The sequence below is a fragment of the Podarcis vaucheri genome (assembly GCF_965113315.1).
Source record: "Podarcis vaucheri genome assembly, chromosome: 9".
Taxonomy (NCBI): domain Eukaryota; kingdom Metazoa; phylum Chordata; class Lepidosauria; order Squamata; family Lacertidae; genus Podarcis; species Podarcis vaucheri.
In genome coordinates, this window is record NC_138767.1 from 10887461 (window position 1) to 10910493 (window position 23033).

At 45.0% G+C, this 23033-nt stretch overlaps 1 protein-coding gene across 10 annotated transcripts in view; it reads right to left on the reverse strand.

The window, feature by feature from the left end:
* CCDC158 (coiled-coil domain containing 158) overlaps window positions 1-23033 on the reverse strand; it is a 71516-nt gene that overhangs the window by 45995 nt on the left and 2488 nt on the right. For 5 of the 10 annotated variants that reach the window (XM_082236284.1, XM_082236282.1, XM_082236285.1 and 2 more), the window contains exons 2-11: window positions 20368-20419; window positions 19608-19644; window positions 18179-18300; window positions 14289-14572; window positions 13144-13253; window positions 11692-12019; window positions 8353-8429; window positions 6014-6124; window positions 4580-4694; window positions 1959-2078 (exon numbers count right to left, since the gene is read on the reverse strand). In XM_082236284.1, coding sequence (XP_082092410.1) covers window positions 1959-2078; window positions 4580-4694; window positions 6014-6124; window positions 8353-8429; window positions 11692-12019; window positions 13144-13253; window positions 14289-14572; window positions 18179-18300; window positions 19608-19633 — 1293 coding nt within the window. In that variant the 5' untranslated portion in view covers window positions 19634-19644; window positions 20368-20419. Of the gene's footprint in view, window positions 1-1958; window positions 2079-4579; window positions 4695-6013; window positions 6125-8352; window positions 8430-11691; window positions 12020-13143; window positions 13254-14288; window positions 14573-18178; window positions 18301-19607; window positions 19645-20367; window positions 20420-22243; window positions 22423-23033 lie in introns of those variants that run through there. The other 5 variants (XM_082236281.1, XM_082236283.1, XM_082236286.1 and 2 more) reach the window with 4 other exon arrangements.

Here is a 23033-nt window from a genome sequence, read left to right on the forward strand (position 1 = left end):
TGATTCTATAAGTTTCCTATTACTTTCCATCTGTGCTCCCCCCACCATGATGAAAAGAGCCACCCCAAGCTCCCTTTCCCTAACGAGTGGGAAAGCAAGTTGGAAAAGCTGGGGCAGGGGTGCTGGGGGGGGGGGGAATGGCATCTTCCCCTTCACCACCACTCCTTGCTTGCTGCCAGGTACTATGGTGGTTGCTCGAGAGCAAACAAGCAAGACTCCGACCTGTCTTTTCCAGCTTTATTGTTAGTGCAACTATTTACAGTGAAGAGCGTCGCAAGTTCATGTCTGGCTCAGTCGCTAGCAGAATCTGGGAGTGAGCGGTCCTTGTACCTCCCCCAGCATAACAGTCACTTGACCCCCAACCTTCTCCTCCCTTCCCTGCGCCTAAACCTACTGCGCAGAGTGGGCGCTGGCAAAGGGGTACTTCCCTCATCTCCTGTTTGCTCAGGCTCGGTGTTGAGGCTCTCCCTAGCATCCCCTGGCCCCACCACCTCCTCTCCACTGGAGGTGGGGCTTCCCTCCTCATCAGAGGAGGAACTGCTTCGCAAGATTTTCGGAGGTTCCCTATAACCAGTGGTGTAGCGTGGGTTGTCAGCACCCGGGGCAAGGCAAGTAATTTGCGCCCCCTAACCCGTGGATTTGCGCCCCCTAACCCTAACCCCCAGATGTTGCGCCCGGTGCGGCCGGCCCCCCCTGCACCCCCCACGCTACGCCACTGCCTATAACACAACTGCCCCTCCAACTCTCGCCTTTGAGCTGATGGCAGTTCCCTGACACTTAGTCTTTTACTTATGACTGATGCACCCAACTCACAATGAAATTATTCCTGTCCTAAATGAAGCTAACAATTCCGACTTCTCATGAATCCTGTTATGTGGGGGTTGTGTGATAGTCAACAGCATTCCTCAGACTATGCCTGTGTGATGTTCTTTTAAAGGTAAAGGTAAAGGTACCCCTGCCCGAACGGGCCAGTCTTGACAGACTGTGGGGTTTGTGCGCCCATCTCACATTTATTGGCCGGGGGCCAGCGCTGTCCGGGGACACTTCCGGGTCACGTGGCCAGCGTGACAACGCTGCTCTGGCGAGCCAGAGCCGCACACGGAACGCCGTTTACCTTCCCGCTGGTAAGCGGTACCTATTTATCTACTTGCCCCCGGGGGTGCTTTCGAACTGCTAGGTGGGCAGGCGCTGGGACCGAACAGCGGGAGCGCACCCCGCCGCGGGGATTCGAACCGCCGACCTTTCGATCGGCAAGCCCTAGGCGTTGAGGCTTTAGCCCACAGCGCCACCCGCGTCCCTGCGATGTTCTTTTACATGCAGCTAAAGAACCCTCTCCAGCACCATTTTCCAAGTCCTGAATGATCTGTGCTAACTGTTCAACTTTCTCAAAGAATTTTCCGATGTGTGTTTTCCTTTTTTAATGTAAAGGTACCCCTGACCATTAGGTCCAGTCACAGACGACTCTGGGGTTGCATGTTCATCTCGCTCTATAGGCCGAGGGAGCCGGTGTTTGTCTGCAGACAGCTTTTGGGTCATGTGGCCAGCATGACTAAGCTGCTTCTGGGGAACCAGAGCAGCGCACGGAAACGCCATTTACCTTCCCGCCAGAGCGGTACCTATTTATCTACTTGCACTTGACGTGCTTTCGAACTGCTAAGTGGGCAGGAGCTGGGACCGAGCAACGGGAGCTCACCCTGTCGCGGGGATTCGAACCACCGACCTTCTGATCAGCAAGTCCTAGGCTCTGTGGTTTAGACCACAGCGCCACCCGCGTCCCTTTTTTTCATGTAGCGGAGGGTTTATGTAGCATGCAGATTAAAGCTGGCTCTTCATTACAAGCTCTGGTGTCCCCCCGTTTCACACAAAGGATTGGAATTTGATTTACTTACGTAGCTGGACTGTTAAAGTGATTTACAAAAAGCAAACTTTATGGAAGTGATTCAGTCTCAGGTGCCTACCACCAACTGCTGAACCTGATCGTCCAAGTTTCCAGTTTCCTGGCTATACTGGTCCCTTTCATTTTGAGCCTCCGCCATCTCAGAATGAACCAAATGCAGCTGTTTCTCCAGATCTTCTATCTAAGATATTAACACAAAGACACACAAAATAGTCTTACAGCAGATTTCTACGAGGAAGAAAGGGGTAGCATGTCTGCTGTGATCCAATTTCTGCAACAGGACAAACATGGTACCACAGAATGAGGTACTAGGAGCAGAACTCGGCTTCCTGGGAACCTTAGCTCTCCTTTCTGTTTAAACAAAAGCTTTTTCTAGCCTGCAGTTTGGAATGCACATTTGACAGTATATGGAATGTGCCTCCTGAACTGTCAGGAATCCAAAAGGTGCCTGGGTGGCTATTTGCAGTGCTCGGGAACCGGCCTTCAGGATCCTACAGAGCAACTAGCTGCTTCTGATTAGCAAAAACTAGAATCATGCATAAGTACCGGTAATTAAAACTGTCCAACCAATAAATAGTGCAAAGCAAGACATAATGCAAGTCTGGTTGGTTTGCAAAGTTGACACTGCTTTCAGGATTCTCTTTTCCCCCTCAACGCATAATTTTGATTGCCTGCTTGAATCTTTTTGGTTGATTGAACACCCTCTTAGTTGGTGGAGGTAGAAAGCTAGTCCTGTTCTTAGTTTTCACTATGGCTGCTAAAACAACATCTGATACTAATCTGGAAGTGGACTAAGCTGTTAAGATATTAACAGAATACTTCCAAATATTTGTTTGGAAAACTGGCACAATTCACAGATCAATCAAATCTCAGCACAACTTTACCTGTGTTCTTGACCAACACCCATTCATTGCAAGAATACATGTGCTTAGTGATTCACTTCCGGGATCAATACATGAAAAAGTAAATGAAAGGCATGTGGAACTCAATAAAGCACGTACTGCATCGCTTTACAAAAAACCCCTCTTGATATCCACTGCCATGTCACCTTGATCAGCCTACCTGTTATTTGATTTCTTGGACTTTTCTATATAAGAGAAAACATCATTCATTTGTAACTTGGAAGAAGGAACCAGCCCAGCCCAATGTGACTTGTAACCTAAGCTGCAGTTGGGAATGGAAGTCAAATGACTATGTGTGAATTATTGCCTCTAAATATTAAAAGACAAAATTACAGTGGTACCTTGGTTCTCGAACTTAATCCGTTCCGGGAGCCTGTTCAAAAACCAAGGCGCGGCTTCCAATTGGCTGCAGGAGCTTCCTGGACTCAATCAGAAGCCATGGAAGCCATGTCGGATGTTCGGCTTCCAAAAAACGTTCACAAACCGGAACACTTACTTCCGGGTTTGTGGCGTTCGGGAGCCGATTTGTTTGACAACTAAGCCGTTCAGGAACCAAGGTACCATTGTATAACCTTCCTCTAAGCATTCATTGTCTAAGGCCCTTCTCTGTGTTCCTCCACTGTGAGAAGTCTGGAGATCAGAAACATGAGGACAATTTTTTTCTGTGGTGGCTCGCTGCTTGTGAAATGATCTCCCAAAGGGTATTCACCTGGTGCCTTTGTTATGTATCTTTAGGAGCCAGGCAAAACATTCCTCTTCATCCAGGCCTTTGATTAACTAAATAATCCATGGCCTTTTAAACTGGGAGAGGGTTTTTTATTTTGTTTACAGTGGTACCTCGGATTACATACGCTTCAGGTTACAGACGCTTCAGGTTACAGACTCTGCTAACCCAGAAATAGTACCTTGGATTAAGAACTTTGCTTCAGGATGAGAACAGAAATTGTGCTCTGGCGGCACGACGGCAGCAGGAGACCCCATTAGCTAAATGGTTAAGAACAGTTTCAGGTTCAGACCAGACCTCCGGAACGAATTAAGTACCTAACCCGAGGTACCAGTGTATTACTATGTTCGTATTTTATTATTTTTACAATGAAAATCATGTCAAAGGGGCCTTAAAAACCACTCTGTTGCTGGGTAATACCTTTTTTAAAAAAACAGATACTGCATTGCTACTGATTTTTATTTTCTCCTCTTCACTACCCTAAAATACTATGATGACTACTACTACTACTACTACTACTACTACTACTACTACTACTAATTTTAATGTTTATATCCCGCACATCTGGCTGGGTTTCCCCAGCCATTCTGGGCAGCTTACAACATATGTAAAAACATAATAAAAACATCAATCCTTATAAAACTTCCTGAAACAGGACTGCCTTCAGGACTGTCTTCTAAAAGTCAAATAGTTATTTATTTCCTTGAGATATGAAGGGAGGGCATTCCATAGGGAGAGCGCCACTACCAAAAAGACCCTTTGCCTGGTTCCCTGTAACTTTGCTTCTCGCAGTGAGGGAACCAGCAGAAGACCTGAGAAGGCTGAGCGATGGGGGTGGAGACCCAGGTATACTGGGCCGAGGCCATTTAGGGCTTTAAAGGTCAGCACCAACACTTTGAATTGTGCTCGGAAATGTACTGGGAGCCAGTGAAGATCCTTTAGGACTGGTGTTATATTGTCCCGGCAGATAATACTAAATGCATTACATTCACGATCACAGAACACATACACAGAATTTAATTGCAAGTGTCTCCCCAACATCATTTTGCAACCCACCTTGTCCTGAGACATCCTCCTTGATTCTCGGAGCTCAGAACGCAGTGAGGACACAGTGCTTTCCAGCTGACTGATCTGTCGCATGTACAATGAGTTCTGGTTTTTTGCTTGCTCTCTAAAAAATATAGTAGAAGAAAGAGAGAAAGTGAACAACCTGAAACCAATGTGAAAGTGCAACATGTACAGAGATGATGGTGCAGACATAAAGCCACGACCCTGAGATTAAGAGCCCCATGCTCTACCAACAGAGCTATCCCAGCTCCCAAGCCCTTCAGAAATGGAATATATAAAACAGACTTATAACTACAGTACACCTGCAATGGCTTACTACTGGGCAATAAAATACAGTAATGTTTACCGCTTTTAATATTTGATGAATTATTGTATTTTAATATTTTGCTGGAAGCCGCCCAGAGTGGCTGGGGAACCCCAGCCAGATGGGCGGGGTATAAATAATAAATTTATTATTATTATTGATTAAGTAAGGGACGTGGGTGGCACTGTGGGTAAAACCTCAGTGCCTAGGACTTGCCAATCACATGGTCGGCGGTTTGAATCCCCACGGCGGGGTGAGCTCCCGTCTTTTGGTCCCAGCTCCTGCCCACCTAGCAGTTCGAAAGCACCCTTAAGTGCAAGTAGATAAATAGGTACCGCTTTATAGTGGGAAGGTAAACGGCATTTCCGTGTGCTGCGCTGGTGCTGGCTCGCCAGAGCAGCTTTGTCACGCTGGCCACGTGACCCGGAAGTGTCTCCGGACAGCGCTGGCCCCCGGCCTCTTAAGTGAGATGGGCGCACAACCCTAGAGTCTGTCAAGACTGGCCCGTACGGGCAGGGGTACCTTTACCTTTGCCTTTACTATTGATTAATTATCCTATTTCCAATAGCTTTTATTGTTATTCTGCAAGCTGTGCCTTCCAAAAATATGATATTGCACACTGAATTGGATCTTCACAGATGTGTGAAAAATCCAAAGAGAGTTTTTGCTTAACCGAGGTTCAATTCAGCGGGTAAGATCAGTTTTTAGCATGACACAGCCACGGAACAATGAAAAAAGTTATTGGACCTGGGAGAATTAATTCATACACAATACAATACATTCAAAATATGGGTCAAGCAAAAATGTGAATGAGCCCTAAATTTGCTGCAGCTATGGTCTAGTACACATTCTTACTTCTTCTAGTACACTAGAATTTCTTTTCTACTTAAATTTATACTGCATTACAGTGGGAAAGCAGGTGGGCAGGGGTCCTAACCAGCTTTCTTCCACCCCAGAATTTTCACCCTAGAAGGTTTAATGAATCCTAAGAGAAATCTAGTAAACAATCAGTGTCCTGTATTGGTATAATCAAGGGTTTCTGTATATTCAGCAGACAGTGTTTGCTTGCAATACTCTTCAGTGATGTACTTGCAGAACAGCATTACTGAGACACTTACTGGATGATCTCCAGCTGGCTTTCGATGTTGCTTGCATGGCTGCGAGAGCTGTTCAGCTTTTCGTTCAGAGCTTCCAGTTCCTGTTCATGCGCACTTATCAGTCTCTCAACGCTGTTATTAAAAATAAAAAAATAAAAACAACAGAGGTGCAATAGTAAGACATCAGTGATGTCTCTGTAGAGAAGGCAGTGTCAAAAATAGAGGGCTTTTCCAACACTTCACTTTGTCTCGTTGCTTCCCACTGCCCCCCAGAGAAAAATTTGTTCCACTGCTAAAGAATGGGTTTTCCCTTGGAAGAGAACAAGGCAAGGGGAAAATTGCTCAGACTCATGCCTAAAAAGGGTGTGTGAAGCAGAAAACCTCTCAAACTCGTGCCTTCTAGGCACAGCACAAGAAGAAGTGTGGGCAAGCCCTCAGTCATGCTTAAGAGTGATAAAGACACAATTTAGGATGAAGCAATGCAGATAGCAGGTGGCTTGATTTCTAATGTCTCTGGGATCGTACATTCTTGTAGGGAAAAGTAAAGCTCTGTGTTCGGGGACAATCTAGGCTGGGTACACACCTCACATCTTTTCCCCAAATAATCCTGGGAACTGAAGTTTGTTAAGTGTTACGGGGTCCTCGCTGCGGGAGCATATTCACCCAGTGCTATACCAGCTGCACTGGCTCCTGGTGGAGTACAGGATCAGGTTTAAGGTGCTGGTTTTAACCTTAAAAGCCCTATACTTCATACCTACAGGACCACCACTCCTGGTATGTCTCATGGAAGACCTTACGGTCTTCAAACAAAAACATCTTGGAGATCCCGGGCGACAGAGAGGTTAGGCTGGCCTCAACCAGAGCCAGGGCTTTTTCGGCTGTGGCTCCAATCTGGTGGAATGCTCTGTCACAAGAGACTAGGGATTTGACATCTTTCCACAGGGCCTGCAAGACAGAGCTGTTCCACCAGGCCTTTGGCCAGGGCACAGCCTGACCCCCTCCTTTGACAATCCTCACAGAACTCTAGCCCAATGGTTGCCATTAATCTGATTTGAACTGATTTTATAATGAAATGATTTTAGAATGTTGTATCATTTTACTGCTGTTAGCCGCTCTGAGCCCGGCTCCAGCTGGGGAGGGCGGGATATAAATAAATTATTATTATTATTATTATTATTATTATTATTATTATTGGGATAGCAGCTCTGTGAGGGGTAAACTACCGTTCCCAAGATTCTGTACACAGCCCAGTCCCCATAGGAGGAAAGTCTTTCATTTATCCCTGATGGGAGTTCAGCCATCATGTTTCACTAGACAAGCACAGGGATAGTACAGAGAGGGTTCTTAAACTTCCAAAGAGGACCCTCTGTGTGTCCACTTCCCCTGACAGGAATTATGTAGTGAAGGAGATAATATTTCATACTTCCTCCTGCCTCCGAGTTACTCTCTTCCATTATGCTTTCAAGCTAAGCAAACATGTTTTGCTGAAGCTCCTGGTTTCAGACAAGTTACTGAGACTACCAACTTTTATTTTACTGTAACTTGGAAGTAGTTTTCCGCATACTATTTTGCTGTATTTCCTGCCTGCGTTGAAATGTAAGTAAACCATAGATGTTAACTTTTCCCCTTTTTAAGGGAAATTCCCTTATTCCGAATAGGATTCCTCGCAAGAAAAGGGAAAAGTTGACAGCTATGAAGTAAACCTTTTATTGTTTTATCTTACTAAAAACTTGTGGTTCCTTCTCTGCAACAGGGGTGAAGAGAGGAGGTCAGCAGACCGCAAATAAAAGGGATTAAAAGGTGAAATAGCCTAATTCCTAAGCTTTAGTAAGATGCAAAAACATAGAAGTGTTTGCTAAAAAGAACTCTCAGCCTGCTTTTTTGTCTTTCTCCTACACACAGGATAGGAGGTTTTAATCTTAATCTACAGATTCAATCCTCAATTCATCTCCTACAAAGGGGCAACACAGAAGGCTGGAAGTTTCCATCCCTGCTACTCACCTTTCCATTTATCACTGCTAAGGCAGTGGGAAGGAGTAGTAGCAGTGAGGGAGCACCTATTTCCCAAGCCAACCTCATCTCAACTGACAACCGTCTCCAGATCAGGCCAGCTTCTCTAATTCAAGATTGGATGTCCAGTGAGGTGGGAAAAGAAATGGGAACTCTCCCCGCCTATGAAACTGGATGGGCTTTTAACTATTTACTGATTTATTATATTTCTTTCTCACCTTTCTTCCAAGAGTTCAAGGTGGCAGCATATTTTGACAAATGCAGTCATTTTCTGTTCTTTGTTCTAAATTTTAGTCTTATGAATTATTTTCTAAACAAATATAGAGGAAGAAGATAAGAGCACAGTGTACCTCTCTTGTTGCTGTTGAAGCAAAGCTTCAGTTTTGCACTGTGATTCTCTCCTCACCATGTCCACTTGCTCTTCCATCTGTTATTAATAAACAGTCATGATTCACAACCAAGTGAGCAATTAGCCTTACCTAAACGTATCTCATGAAAGACATTACAGCGACCTATTTACAGAACACAAGCATTAAGGGGGATAGTGAAGTTTGTTGATTCAGCACTCCTATGTTTAGACTGATAAGGATCACATGGCGATTTATCATTAACATGCAATCAGTGCTGTGTATTTTGAAGAACTCCAGCTGCATCTGTGGGGGGTGGGAGGTGTATGGGGTGTCAGGAGAGGGCTAGTACCTCTGGTGGGGGACACACTGTGCTCCTTCTGGGGTAGTTTGTCCACCTTTGGTCCCCACCTGGCACTTAGCTCTCACCTGGGGCTCCTGGAAGCTGTCACCATGCAAAAGCAGCCACACCCCAGGGAATAGCTTTGATTGGCCGGCTAAACCAGGTGAGGGTAGCTGATGGGTCTCAAACCCTCAGCAAGATAGGGACTTATCCTGCATGCAAAGACAGGCTCTGGCGGATGGAGCAGATGAGACCAATAGTAGGTACAACAGTGGAGAAGGTGGTTTCTGCACATGCTGTGGAGCGGGGGTCAGCAAACTTTTTCAGCAGGGGGCCGGTCCACTGTCCCTCAGACCTTGTGGGGGCCGGACTATATTTTGGAAAAAACTAATGACTGGATTCCTATGCCCCACAAATAACCCAGGGGCACATTTTAAATAAAAGCACACACTCTACTCATGTAAAAACACACTGATTCCCAGACTGTCCTGGATTTAGAAGGCGATTGGGCCGGATCCGGTCCCGGGCCTTAGTTTGCCTACCCATGCTGTAGAGCAGCGGTTCTCAACCTGTGGGTCCCCAGATGTTGTTGGACTACAACTCCCATCATCCCTGAGCTCTGGCCTTGCTAGGTAGGGGTGATGGGAGTTGTAGTTCAACAACATCTGGGGACCCGCAGGTTGAGAAAGGCTGCTGTAGAGGGAAGTGAGGGCATATGGGGCTTGCCAGCCTCTACTGCCTGGCAGGATATCTTTGGGAGAAGAAAAGGCTAAGGAATAAACCCTACACAAATCCAGAGTGGAGTCCCTAAGACAGTTGGATGGCATCTTATATGCCTCTTTCCGCTAACTCCTGGAGTCAAGCTGGTGCCAAACGTATTGTTCTGCTTTCCTTTGAACCACATCAGCCAGGCCTTGTTGACTCGTCAGCCCAGGACCTCCATACACACTGCCTAGGCTTGCACCCTGGGGAGTTCACATCGGTGCTGCTAACTTTACCCCCAGAGTCGCACTCCATTGTCTCTCGAGACAGAAGGATGCAAACAACAGCAACATCTGCACAAGATAAGCTTGTGGTTATTGCTCCCATGGTTGCTTATTCCAAGGGACTTGCCAGAGCCTAGTAGCTGAAAGAAGAAAATGCCTCTACTTGGCTCTTTCTCCACCTGACACAGGCTTCAACAACTGTCCTGTAGGTGCTCCACAATTCACCGCAGTGTCATCTTAATTGCCAGGCCCGTGACCACAGGAAGGGGAAGAGACTGCTGTGGTTCAGAGGTTTCAACACTCATCCTATGGAAGTATGAGATTGGCTGCAGCCTTTCACAGCTGTGTGCTTTCCAGATGTTTTGGTGAACAACTCCTGCCAGGCCCAGCTAGCATGGCCAATGGCCTGGGATGAACTGTAGTCCAAAGCATGTGGATGTTCTGGACCAGAGATTAGGGAAGGCTGCAGTATGCAGCATAACACCATGAGTATGAATGAGCCTAGTTGACTCCTCAGAGAGGCAATGGGTCTTCCAAGGTCTCAGGCTCTTTCCCAGCTCTGCTACCCAAGATTCTCCAAATGGAGGTGCTAGTGATTCAAACTGGGACCTTTTGCATGCTGGGCTGGAAAAACCAACCTGATCCTGACCCCCTTGGGGTGAGACATTTTCCTGTATAGTTTGGAACCAGACTGCTAAGGCATAGGTCCAGGGGTTTGCAGGTGTCATTGATCAGCTGATTGGCAGCACCTGCAATCCAGCTTTCAGCAAGGAGGCGTGACTATACCTGTCCTACACCTGATGTCACTTTGTCTTAAGAGACTGATGCCATTTGGACTGGGGGGTCTGCAGCCATTTGCCATCCAGGCCAAAATGTATTCTCATACCCCACTGAACTATTAATTATGAGAGTTTCCCATGGCCTTTGGTAATGAGAGTTTCCCATGGCCTTTGGATCCCAATAAACCATGATGAGGCATTCGGACTGGAAACTGGATCATTTTGGAGGCACTCCAACCAAAGCAAATGAAGTTGGCTGCAGACAGGGAAAGGAGGAGCACCCTAGGAGGATGTACAAAACTCCAGCAGAAGAAAAGGAAGAGGTTCAAGGTCTCCGTTTACATTTTTAAAACTCCTTATTGGTGCCATCTGAATTATTTGTTGTAAGCTGCTATTTTTCTTGGGTCTGTGGCAAAGAAATACATGGTTAAAAACACCCCTGTTCCACCATGCCATAGTCCTGGTCCACATTGGGCTCACTGTGGCTATTTAATATAAAATAAATAAATGCACAAGGTCAAACTAACGATGCATTTGACTTAATTGGAGTTTGGTAGTCTCTCTCTGAGGAAAAAGCGGTTCTGCATAAATAAGAGAATAATAATAGTTGCTGTTATTAACAATAATTTATTCATGTTAGGGCTTTAACACCCATTAAAATCTTAGTTGATTGTTCTGCCTTCGTCAAATCCCAGCAAGGAAAAAAAATGACAGGAGGTAGGAATTCATTCTGGGCAGAGGTGGGTGAGATTTGGCAGGAGCTCAATGCCCCCTCCCACCTGCCTTTGTGGCCCTTTGAATCTCCCCCCCCCCCAGCTCCAAACTCGAGCCTTATGATGAGTGGGAGGTGACCCAAGTTTTGACACATGGAATGGACGTTTTCATACCAGCTCTGCCCCAGAGCCTAATCAGAGGTGCAATCCAGTTATCTGCATTTAAGCCTCGGTGTTTTCAAAGGGACCAGAGCATGCATGGCTGTGCACCAGAAATGTGGCCGATCACTGGCCAACGAAAAGAGATGCCACTGTGGTTAGATCCAAAATTGTTACCTAATTCTATCCTGTGAAATAGTGTAAAAATGACCACAGGATGTGAGCTGAGCTTGTGCTCCCGTTACCTGGTTACAATCCAGCTGTCAATATGACCTTGGTTATGCCACCAGATCCCCTCCTGTCTTGAGTACACAGTGATCTTATGCTTAAATTTCATTCAGAATGAGTTGAAGGGCACTTACTGGAGTAAGCCTCGCTTTGAGCAGGGATATCTCTGTATCTAGATCTCGCAGAACTTTACTGAAAGCCCTGGGAAGGTTGCAGACGTGAAGGTTGGCGATGCTCTCCTGATCAAAGATCTTCTTTCCCGAACTTTCTTCATAGGCCAGTAGGACATTGCGAAGTTCCTGGAGGATGTCTTCATGGCCCTGTACCATCTTTTTCAGATGTTCTGTTTGGTTGTTGGCTTCCTTCAGCATCTCCTCCTGAAGGTGATTGGCTGTTTGCAGCTCATTGATTGTAGCCTTCAGCTTGCAATTGAGATCCTCTTGGGTTTGAGACTCTTTTCGCCTATTTATCAGAAAAGGAAGCATCCAGTGCAAATTCAGGGGCCTCTGACAACACCCCACAACTGTGTTTTGTGGTTTCTTTTGCAGTCTCAAACAGGTGTACAGCTTCAGTCTTTTAGTGCTATTCTGGGTACACTTCTATGCTGACCTACTATTGTACAAAGGTAAAATTTACATAGGTCTCCCCACCCACTTTTGCTTTTGGCTCCACCCACCAATGGCATGTGGCCTTTGGCAGGTTGCCCAGAAGCAAATGTGGCTCTTGGGCTGCAAAAGCTTTCTGTCCCTGGTTCCCCCCAAACCCACAGCAATATGAAAAAGAAACCGCTGTTAAACTTCTGATATGCCATCGTTCAGACAACTGAACGTGTAGCAAATTGACTCTGGAACTTCCCACTACCTGGGAAAATGGGAGGTCTGCAAAACAATACCAGCTACCTGAGTTGCACAGGGCATGGGGCCATTCCCAAGATGTTTTCTTTGATCCCAGGTCATAATTTAGAGCCTAGCTGGGAAGCTGCAATTGGAATATGCAAATGGTCTTAGAACTGTGGCCCTCTGAGAGGAGTGAGCCAGCAGTAAATCACACTGAGCAAGCTGGAGTTAACTCCTTATAAGCAAAACAGGTGTGGGAGGCCTAATGAGCACAACAACTCAAGTTCTGCCCCCATGAAGTAGTTGCCAAAACTAAAGGTCCCTGCCTCCCCATAGACAGCTGTGTCTTCTCCTCTTCCGGGTCCCTCCCCAAGCAATTGGAGACTGTGCCTGCTTGTCTGTATTTGCTCCTCTCGCTTCATGCCTCTCCTGGTTCTGGGAGAGCAGGGGGAGGGGAGCTTGTTGCTGCAGGAGGCGGCGACACCCATGTTTCTTCACAAGCCTGGTCTATCGCTGCCACAGACTCTCCAAGCTCACTAAGCCCTGTTACCTCTTCAGCATCTCACACCTCCTCCCTCCTCCTCCCAGTCTTCTTCCTCTTCTCCCTCTGACCACTCATCACCATCCTACTACCACTCACTGGGCTCTGAGCCTTCTTCAATTGGGGGTTCCTCAGCTGGTTTCTCCCACCATTCCTATGTTGAACCAGTCCATGACACCCTCTCTAGTTTGTACCATGAGGGTGCTCACCTGAGATCAGTTATAGACTCTTTTTCCCTTGTTACCTCCCGAAGGTTTGTCTGCAACTCAATTATTGTCTGTCTTAAAGTTAATTTCTGTTGCTCATGCTGTTCTGTAGCCTGCGGGAAGCGAAATAAGATCATGAAACAGTATTAACAGTAGACAAAATGCAATTTGGGAAATGGAGCAAGGCAAATCTTGGCGGCACTGCTCTAGGACAGATCTTCCGATTTGCAGAAGTCAGATAATTGTAATTAAGAGAAGGCTTGCTGCAGTTTTCCATGATGAATTATCTGGCTCTGGCTGTTTTGCTAATCTGATGAGCGCAAAAGGTATCATTTAGACATGGCAGACCATTTTCATTTAACAGAACCAGCCATAAAAGGGAGTCTGATCTATCCCTAGCCTTCAACAACACCCCCTCATTTTCACAAACATGCACTACATGAAGGCATGCAGTTGCAGATTAAAATCCAGGCTCTGAAAGCATATCTGCAGAATAAAAACTAAACTAGTTAAACTGGGCTCCTGAACTGGGATGAAGAGAGGCTTCCTTACCCTTAACAAACAGTTCCCAACATTTTGGTAGTGTAACCAATATCAATGTGTGCATGTATTTATTAAAATGTTTCTATTAAAACTTCCTAAAAGCTGATTATGAAATTTTGAAAAAATTATAATTACCATATTTTTTGCTCTATAAGACTCACTTTTCCCCTTCTAAAAAGTAAGGGGAAATGTGTGTGCGTCTTATGGAGCGAATGCAGGCTGCGCAGCTATCCCAGAAGCAAGAACAGCAAAAGCGATTGCTGCTTTAACTGCACAGCGATCCCTCTTGCTGTTCTGGCTTCTGAGATTCAGAATATTTTTTTTCTTGTTTTCCTCCTCCAAAAACTAGGTGCGTCTTGTGGTCTGGTGCGCCTTATAGAGCAAAAAATACGGTAATTATAAAACCCTTCCTGTATGTTCCCAATCTGCTGCATTCAGATTTTCTTGGTGCATAACTTAAGTTACCTTGGTCAACGGTTTTGATTCTCCCACCACCACCTTTAGTGCAGGGAATACACTGCCGTGGCTGTGATATCCACACACACACCCCGCAGTTAAATGACAATCAGTACACTGAGAGCCTTTTTGCCAAGCTTGAAACTCACTTCATTTAGCTTCTTCTGCAGATCTCTGACTTGCTGAGAATATTCTTCCAAGATGGACTCAATGGACTCTTTCCCTTTCCCTGGACATTTCTTGGGCCTTTTACCAGTCTCCATGTCAATGTCCAATTCATATTTAGTGTATAAAATTTTGGGAGGGCTACTGCTGGTGGCAACAGCAGCAGCAGCAGGGGCTGTACTACAGATAGAACTTGTGGAGCCCTCCATCAGTGTGCCGAGCCTGGAAGATGGTGCATTTGGGTTGCTCTTATATGCAGAAGAAGTGCCTATGGAAAACAACAAAGACATTCAGGGCAGCTGAAGAAAGTGAAACAGCAGCAATAGCGGTGCAAGTGCAGTAAACAGCGACTGGCTGCTTGCCTATTCCACAACCATTCACATCCATGGGGGGGTGAAATTGAGAGCAAACAATAGGTTAGCTATTAGAGCAGGGTGTGCTGTGTTGGAAGCTGCTCTGCTTGAGCATTTTATATCGCAGAATCATTCTGATAGGGATTTATTGTTCACAGTACTGTGGGTGAATCAGAAAACCATCAACAAAAGACAAGATCATGAAAAACGGCTACGGCAGAAAGAATCTCAGTTCATTTTTATGTTTAAGACCATTCACCCTGAAGGACTCAATTCTGAACTGGATTTAAATTGTTTTATTTGATGTTTTCTTATTGTTGTTATATTGCTTTGTACCTTTAAATTGAATTACTGCAATTCATTCTCCCTGTAATGAGCGCCACCTGGGAATGGTTACTTATGCTTCCGGTATCATGCAACTGGTAGCAGTGGTTACATATCCACATGAGCACTGCTCCTTGTGCATTTTACTAATCTATGGGGTATGTACCTTTGCTCTTCTTATTGTCGTTGTAGCATATGGATTGTAATGTGTGAAGTTTATATAGTTTTCATGTACACAGGTCATTGTTTCATATTTGAATTCTTTTGTAGTTGTGCTGAAGAAGATTCCAGAGAAACAGTCAGGTTATCTGGGATCACTGTCCATTGTTATTCACCTACTACTTCGGCACCATGAACGCCTAAAAAAAGTTTTGCCGCTTAGCCCACAGGATAGGATCTATTACTTTGTTTCAACCATAGACTTATTATACTTCTGCGGACTTTCAAAGATTGACAGACATGTGTTCAATTGATTTCAAATATATTAAGAGTATTTACAAGTGCACACATTTTGTTTTTGCTACTAAATCCTGTATATGATGCAATAAGAATTACAGTGCTATCTAGTATACTGGTCTCTGTGTTGCTTGTATTGTTTGTTGTATTAGAGCAGGGGTCGGCAGCCTAAGACCCCTGGGCCACAAGTGGCCCACGGGGGTCGTTTAACTGGCTCATGAGCTGCTGCTGAACCAAGCCACCCACTCGGTGAGTCCCCATGTGCTGCGCCAAACCACTGCAGCGTGGCACAGGGACTTGCTTCCGCGGTGCTGAAAATTGCGTCTGTGCAGACAGACGCCAAAAATCACGGGTGCGATCCGGCCCACGGAGGGATTTCCACTGGAGTGAACCGGCCCTGGTGAGCTAGACCTTGCCAACCCCTGTATTAGAGTCATGTACACAGAGTAGAAGATGGCAGGATCCCCAAGGATGCGCCATACGGGGAGCTAGTTTCAGCCACCAGGCTCGTTGACAGAGCAATTCTGTGCTACAAAGATGTGTGCAAACGTGACATGAAGGCTGGCAGACATCAAGCCTGCCATGTGGGAAACCCTTGCAAATGACCGCAGTGCCTGGAGACAGGCAGTCAGGTCAGTGACCAGAGGAGGAATGACCACTGTGAGGACCGCAGAGAGATGAAACACCATGGTGCATCTGCAGCAGGACAACTGGATGGCTTCATCTGCCCCAGCTGCAACAAAATATGTCTCTCCTGTATTGGTCTCTACAGCCACAGCAGGCGTTGTAACTCTCCAATGGTTTGACTTCACCCCCCTATGGCACACTCTTCCAGTAACTCTCAAGGCAGGCAGTGTCAGGAGTTCAGCCTACACTTGAGTAGGACCCTGGCAGAGACACATGCCCGACTGGCATGTTCCCTCCCTATTGGTCAATCGTTCGGGAGCTTCATAAGCTTTCTTCAGCCCAAACATCACAGCGACTTATGCCAACTGACACCGGCACACTTAGGGATCCGCAGAATTTGCGCACCTTGTGTGACAGACCTCAGTGACTCAGCATTTTGGCTAATCTACTTTATTTACATATAAACACACACGGAGCACTGCAACATGGCTCCCTCTCTTGCTAGCATCAGACAGCAAAGAGAAAAAGAACAAAGGACAATAGTCCCACTTCATGGAACACAGTAACACAAACATCCTGTTTCCATCACTTCCCACTCTGTAGAGTCAAAACATATACCGTCATGTGAAAGACAACAATCCTATGACTGCAATCATGGAGCAGGAATCCTAACAGGCAGATGCCAACAGCAAGAAACAATATCCTTGTGGAAGTTGTAGTGTTTGTCTGAACTGCAGCAAGATATGGGCTGCGTTATGGGAACTGTAGTTTGTTAAGAGTGCTGAAAACGGTATCTCTGAGAGAGAGAAACCATATGATGAATTAATCCTAGGAATAAGAAGGAATATATGATTAAGGACTTTTATACATACAGCACTGAAGGAGCATTTGGTATAGGGCAGTGCTTTTGCTCATTATGGCACGAAGGCATGACAACCCAAAAAAACTACAACTCCTATCTGTGAGCGTAGAAGTTGCACTGGAACTAGTAGACTTCAAAGTCCATAGGCCAAACAATCTTTGAACACCAACTTGCAGGAAAGATTCTGAAATTGTGGTGTGTAGAGCATACACAAGCTTCAGGAAAAGAACTATTCAAACAGTTAAAGAAAAGTATGTATTGGGCCCACAGATAAGGGTAATGTTATTGCCTAATGGGCTTGATGAGGGTATCAACTGGGTGACAGCTACAGATGTGATGGGAAACTCAGACTCTTAACTTTCCTGTGTTTCATATAAACCTTTCCTATTTTCCATTTGTATTGGGTTTAACTATAACATTTTTTTGTTGCAATATATAATATTGTAGAATAATGTAGAATAAGTGTTGGGAGGATAGTTTTAAAGAGTGAATCGGGTATATGAAAATTTAAGCAGGATGCTTATTACACTTGATTACCTTATTGAGTCAGGTATCTAATTTATTGGAATGGTATAAAAATCCCAACCTTTCGAGCATAGATCTAGATCAGTTTGAGGGTATTTATTGTCTGAATGAAGAACTGGTTCGAGTAAGTACATATCTGAAGTGAGTTTTGCTCCATTTTTTAAATATATAGGGCAGGGGTCTGCAACCCGCGGCTCCGGAGCCGCATGTGGCTCTTTTACATCTTTGCTGTGGCTCCAGGGCGGATACTAGCGAGGGGAGGAGGCGCATTGTGCGCCCCGACACTCCCCACTGTGGCGGGCGCTGTACTGGCTGTGACGTCGCAGGGGGCGGTGCGTGCGTTAGTCACGCACCGTCCCGACGTCACCTTCCCGCCCGCTGTCAGATTGTGGCTCCAGAGATATATTTGTTTTAAATGTCGCAATGGTTTTGCGGCTCCCAGTTGTTGTTTTTTCTTCGGAAACGGGTCCAAGTGGCTCTTTTTGTCTTAAAGGTTGCAGACCCCTGATATAGGGGAAAAAAATTTAGTCTCTTGTTAAACTGATCTAATCAACTCACTTTTTTGTAGAGTTTTAGCCAGGGCTGCCAGTTTGAAATTTAAGAGGCTTAACCTTTTCATCCATCTTTTGAACGCAACTAGTAGCTCTGAAATCACCTTGTTGCCTCTATGGTCAACTGCAAGCCATTCTCCATTTTTACACTTTATGTACATGCAGGTTGTACATACCTGAACTTGTCAAGAGGTTTGAAGGAGAGGAACACCCTTGACGTGTGAGGGATTCCACTGAGAATTTGGTTGCTTCTTCCTGCAGTTTCAAGGTCTCTTGGGTTTGCCTTTGCAGCGCTTCCCTGTGGAGTCAAAAGGCTGCATATGAGTAGAGACTATGCTGGATGGAAAGCGAAACACCGATGGACAACAAAAGAGGTTTAAAGGCCAATCTTTTTTTTAAAAAAAGCAGTATAAGCACGGAAGATTGGGAAACACTGGCCTGCGAGAGCTCCAATTGGAGGACAGCCTTTACCAAAGGTGTCGTGGGTTTTGAAGACGATCAAACTTAGGGCAAAAGGGAGAAACAGGCAAAGAGGAAGGCATGTTTGGCAAACCCTCACCGTGATCAACTCCCGCCTGGAAACCTATCTCCCTACATAGGTTTGGAAGGACGTGTGGATCCAGAATTGGCTTCCACAGTCACTTACAGACACACCGTTAAGACCGTGTTCATGGGAGACAATCTTACTCGGCCACGAGTGATCGCCAAAGAAGAACTACACCACCTACAGTTGACTTGCACCTTACAGGAAAACACACTGTGGAAAGAACTTTCTGAGCCCTCTTCCTTCCTCCCAGAGCCTGCTAAGAGAGGCGGTGGGCAAGGCCCACTCCAGACAGGTAAGGATGGTTGGGGGGGCAGTTTTGGGGTTTCCTGGCTTTATGTGATTTTGCATTTACGCATTGACCCCAAAACAGAACCCTTCCATAAAATGTGAGTTAAAAGGTAAAGGGACCCCTGACCATTAGGTCCAGTTACGGACGACTCTGGGGTTGTGGCGCTCATCTCGCTTTATTGGCCGAGGGAGCCGGCGTACAGCTTCCGGGTCACGTGGCCAGCATGACTAAGCCACTTCTGGCGAACCAGAGCAGCGCACGGAAACGCCGTTTACCTTCCCGCCGGAGCAGTACCTATTTATCTACTTGCACTTTGACGTGCTTTCAAACTGCTAGGTTGGCAGGAGCTGGGACCGAGCAACAGGAGCTCACCCCGTCATGGGGATTCGAACCGCCAACCTTCTGATCGGCAAATCCTAGGCTTATAACCCACAGCGCCTATAACCCTAGCCTATAACCCACAGCGCCACTCACGTCCCTCAAAATGTGAGTTACTTGTACATTAATTCCATAATCTGGCCTAATATTTTCATTCAGATCACATTCCTAAATGTACAGTGACAGTTAAAAACGTTTGCACACTTCACACCTTAAGACATGCGTTGTCTGCTGGACCTTTCTGAGAAATGATAGTGTCGACTAACAGATAAATACTTTACTATTAAATTCTCCCGAGAATCTATTAATTATCAAGGACATTCCTGTGCTCAAATTGTCAACTGCAGATTATTGACACCTCTGTAACAGGGTAAAAGCAAGCAGGTACTACCTTAGTTCTTTAATATTCTTGCTCATTTTTGCAAAACCTGCAAACAACAACAATTATTTCATAAGAAATCAATTTGAGAAAGCCTCTGTGATAAAATATACAAATGAATGCAAGAGCATTACAAGAATACATTTATTCTGGAATCCATCCATGGTTCTTAAATGTTACATATTTTAACAAACTGTTTATGTATATTACATATTTTTGCTCTTTTCCATTTCAAAACAAACAAAAAGTTTAAGAAAAGCTCCTTTCACGAGAAAGCTTCTTTACTATAACTTTTTTTTTAAAAAAAGAATACCTTGCCTTGTACTATTGAACAGCTGAGCAACCTGGAAATCAGGGACCAACCACATTTTATGTGGTCTCCCAAGCCTCATGAAACTGACCTAACTTTCCATCCCATCATGATTCCTTCCTATCTGTTCATTTTATCCTTATTGTTCCTTGCCTTTTCAGGCTTTCTATGTAGTGTCTGAATAGTTGGAAGGGAACAATATTTTAATGAATGAAAATAAGTGTATGGCTTTTAAATAAAAGTGTTTTTCCTGGCTGCATTGATGGGGGAAAGAAGTATATTTATTTGAGACCATCCCCATTATACCTAGTGGTTACACCCACAACATACATTTAAAGTGGATGGCTTCCCCCAAAGAATTCTGGAACTGCAGGGCAATTCAAATAAATACACACTCTCCCTTACTCAGCCAGTGCCAGATAACAGCAACAAAAATCTGATCTACCACCAAAATATTTATACCTCAAAAGGAGTTTGTCCTCTCCAAGAACCGCAAAAGGATTTCACGGCAAACCTAAGTAGATATAAACTTTATCAGCATTCAAAAGTCACACATACTTTTAGAAGGCAGAACCTTTAGAAAAGCAAGATAAGAGATTTCACATTTTCAGGATACAGCTTCCAATTTCAAGTTTAAAAGATGCAGTATAAATTTGCTTAACTCTTTGCTTATGCAGATGTGACACAAGAGGATGCGGACCAAAGCCAGATACATTTGACGGCTTTGCCTTTTTGCCTTTTGGTCAGATCACCAATCAGCGCATCATGCTCAATATGCTGGATGACGAATCAGCAAAGTGCAGCAACTTTGCTGGCTCACAGAGTCTCAAAGATGCACATGCAAGTCAGGTGGACTTTAGATGTTTCTGCAAAGAGCTGCGAACAATGGTGATGTGGAATTTGCCTAAGGGGCTAGATGCAGAAGACAAGGAGAGCAGGACTAATTTTGTGCTAATGATGTGCTGGACAGGGAGGTGCCTAAGAGTTATTGAAAATAATACAATTGTCTTATGTTTCATGGAGCCTGGATGTCCTGAAGGATCATAATATTTAATTAAAAATGAGGGGTGTCAAAAAGCACTTGCATTGATGAAAATAAGATGCTAAGATCTTGCCTTTGCACTGTCCAGAAAAACTTATCAGGAGAACATTCTCAGAGGATCCTCCCACCATCATCCGCCAGGGAAAAGGGAGGCTTTGCTGATTCTCTAAAAGGCACAATCCAGTTTAACACATTTTGGCTATGTTGTAGACATTTGACCTTTTTATATAAATAAATTACATTTTTGTGCCTGTGCAACCACAAATGAATGGGAGGTCTTGCAAGAATAACTAAGCCTGGGTGAACTTCGATGCTCTGGAACAAAGTGAACATTTATTAGGGGTCATTGTCTAGAAAAATCTAGCTACTGTATATTCATGTAAGGAAAGGATATAAATCCCCAAGTGTGTACAAGAGTCTTGTATTTAAACACTCACCTTGTTGCCATTGGCAACCCGGAATTCCATGCAGCTAAGTGTGTGGAATTCTCTCCAGGAGAGTTAGCAGGTTTCACCTTCATCATCCTGCTCAACTTCCCCACTGGGTATGGAGCAAGACAAAACAGGCTGGTGAAGAAGAAACTGTATGGACAGCTACAAAAGTATGAAATTTATGCTAACCTTAACTCAGATAACAAAGAAATCTAGACACTCAAGGGCAGGTGAAGAATTGGGAGGAAAGGTGTAGCAGTTTAACTTTCATTTCTTTACATAACACTGTATTCTTGAAAATCAATAAATATATGGGGGAAATCCTGTGTGTTCTTTCCTTCCTTTGGCAGTCTGCTGTGCTTTCAGCTGCATAAAAAAGGCAAGTATTTTTTATTTTGCAGGCTACTACTAGGGAGGGGGGCTTATTTACAAGGCTGAAATACATATATTTATTTCTTTTTGAAATGGTTTTATTCCCCTTCCCCCACACTCAGTATCAAGCTTTGAGGGGTGACCTAAGAAAAGCTGACAACTGAGCTCAATAACAGGCAAAGAGGAGCACTAGAAGTGTTTAAATATGCTTTTATAGTAACAAGGTCTCTCTAGGGCATGTCAAATACATTCTTCTTTCATTTATTAATATGGTAGTGTAGAGTACTATAAGATGTTTGGGATCTGCCTTTCTTGACTCTCTTTTAAAATGCATCATATAAGGCCAATGCATAGGAGAAAAGAGTGAATGAATGATGCTGGCTGAAATGGTGAAAAAAGAGACAACACCAAGAGGACCACTCAGGATTTGGGAGGGGAGAAGGAATCGTTTAAAACCAGATGTCAGAATTTTCTGTATTTGTGACATATTCACCTTGTTGGTGGTGCCACCCCTGGGGTGGGGAGACTGCCTGGTTGGTGCTGACCTGTAACAGAACCGTTGCACGTCCCCTGTTGTGAAATGTTCTCCCTGGTGAGGTGTGCCTGTCTCCCACATTCCTGACTTTCAGGATTTTTTTTAGAGATCCTTTACCTAGGCATTAGATGGTTGAAAGACACTTCCTGGCAACCCTGAGCTCACTGGTTGAGATAATGTTTTAAAACACTTAATGTTTTATGAACACTTTTTTAAAAATCATGTTATTATTGATGCCCTTTGCTCTTTCAGGAGAAAGGTAAAGGGAGCCCTGACCATTAGGTCCAGTCGTGGCCGACTCTGGGGTTGCGGCGCTCATCTTGCTTTATTGGCCAAGGGAGCTGGCGTACAGCTTCTGGGTCATGTGACCAGCATGACTAAGCCGCTTCTGGTGAACCAGAGCAGCACACGGAAACGCCGTTTACCTTCCCGTCGGAGCGGTTTACCTTCCTGTTGGAGCGGTACCTATTTATCTACTTGCACTTTGACGTGCTTTTGAACTGCTAGGTTGGCAGGAGCAGGGACAGAGCAACGGGAGCTCACCCCCTCGCAGGGATTCGAACCGCCGACCTTCTGGTTGGCAAGCCCTAGGCTCTGTGGTTTAACCCACAGCGCCACCCGCGTCCTGTTCAGGAGAAAAGGTGGGGTATATATAAAATAAATTAATATAGGGAAGCAGCTGCCAGGGCGACTTGACAAGCTGACATAGGCAGGTTCCAGGCCTTTCGGACCCTTTGAGCAAAACGGC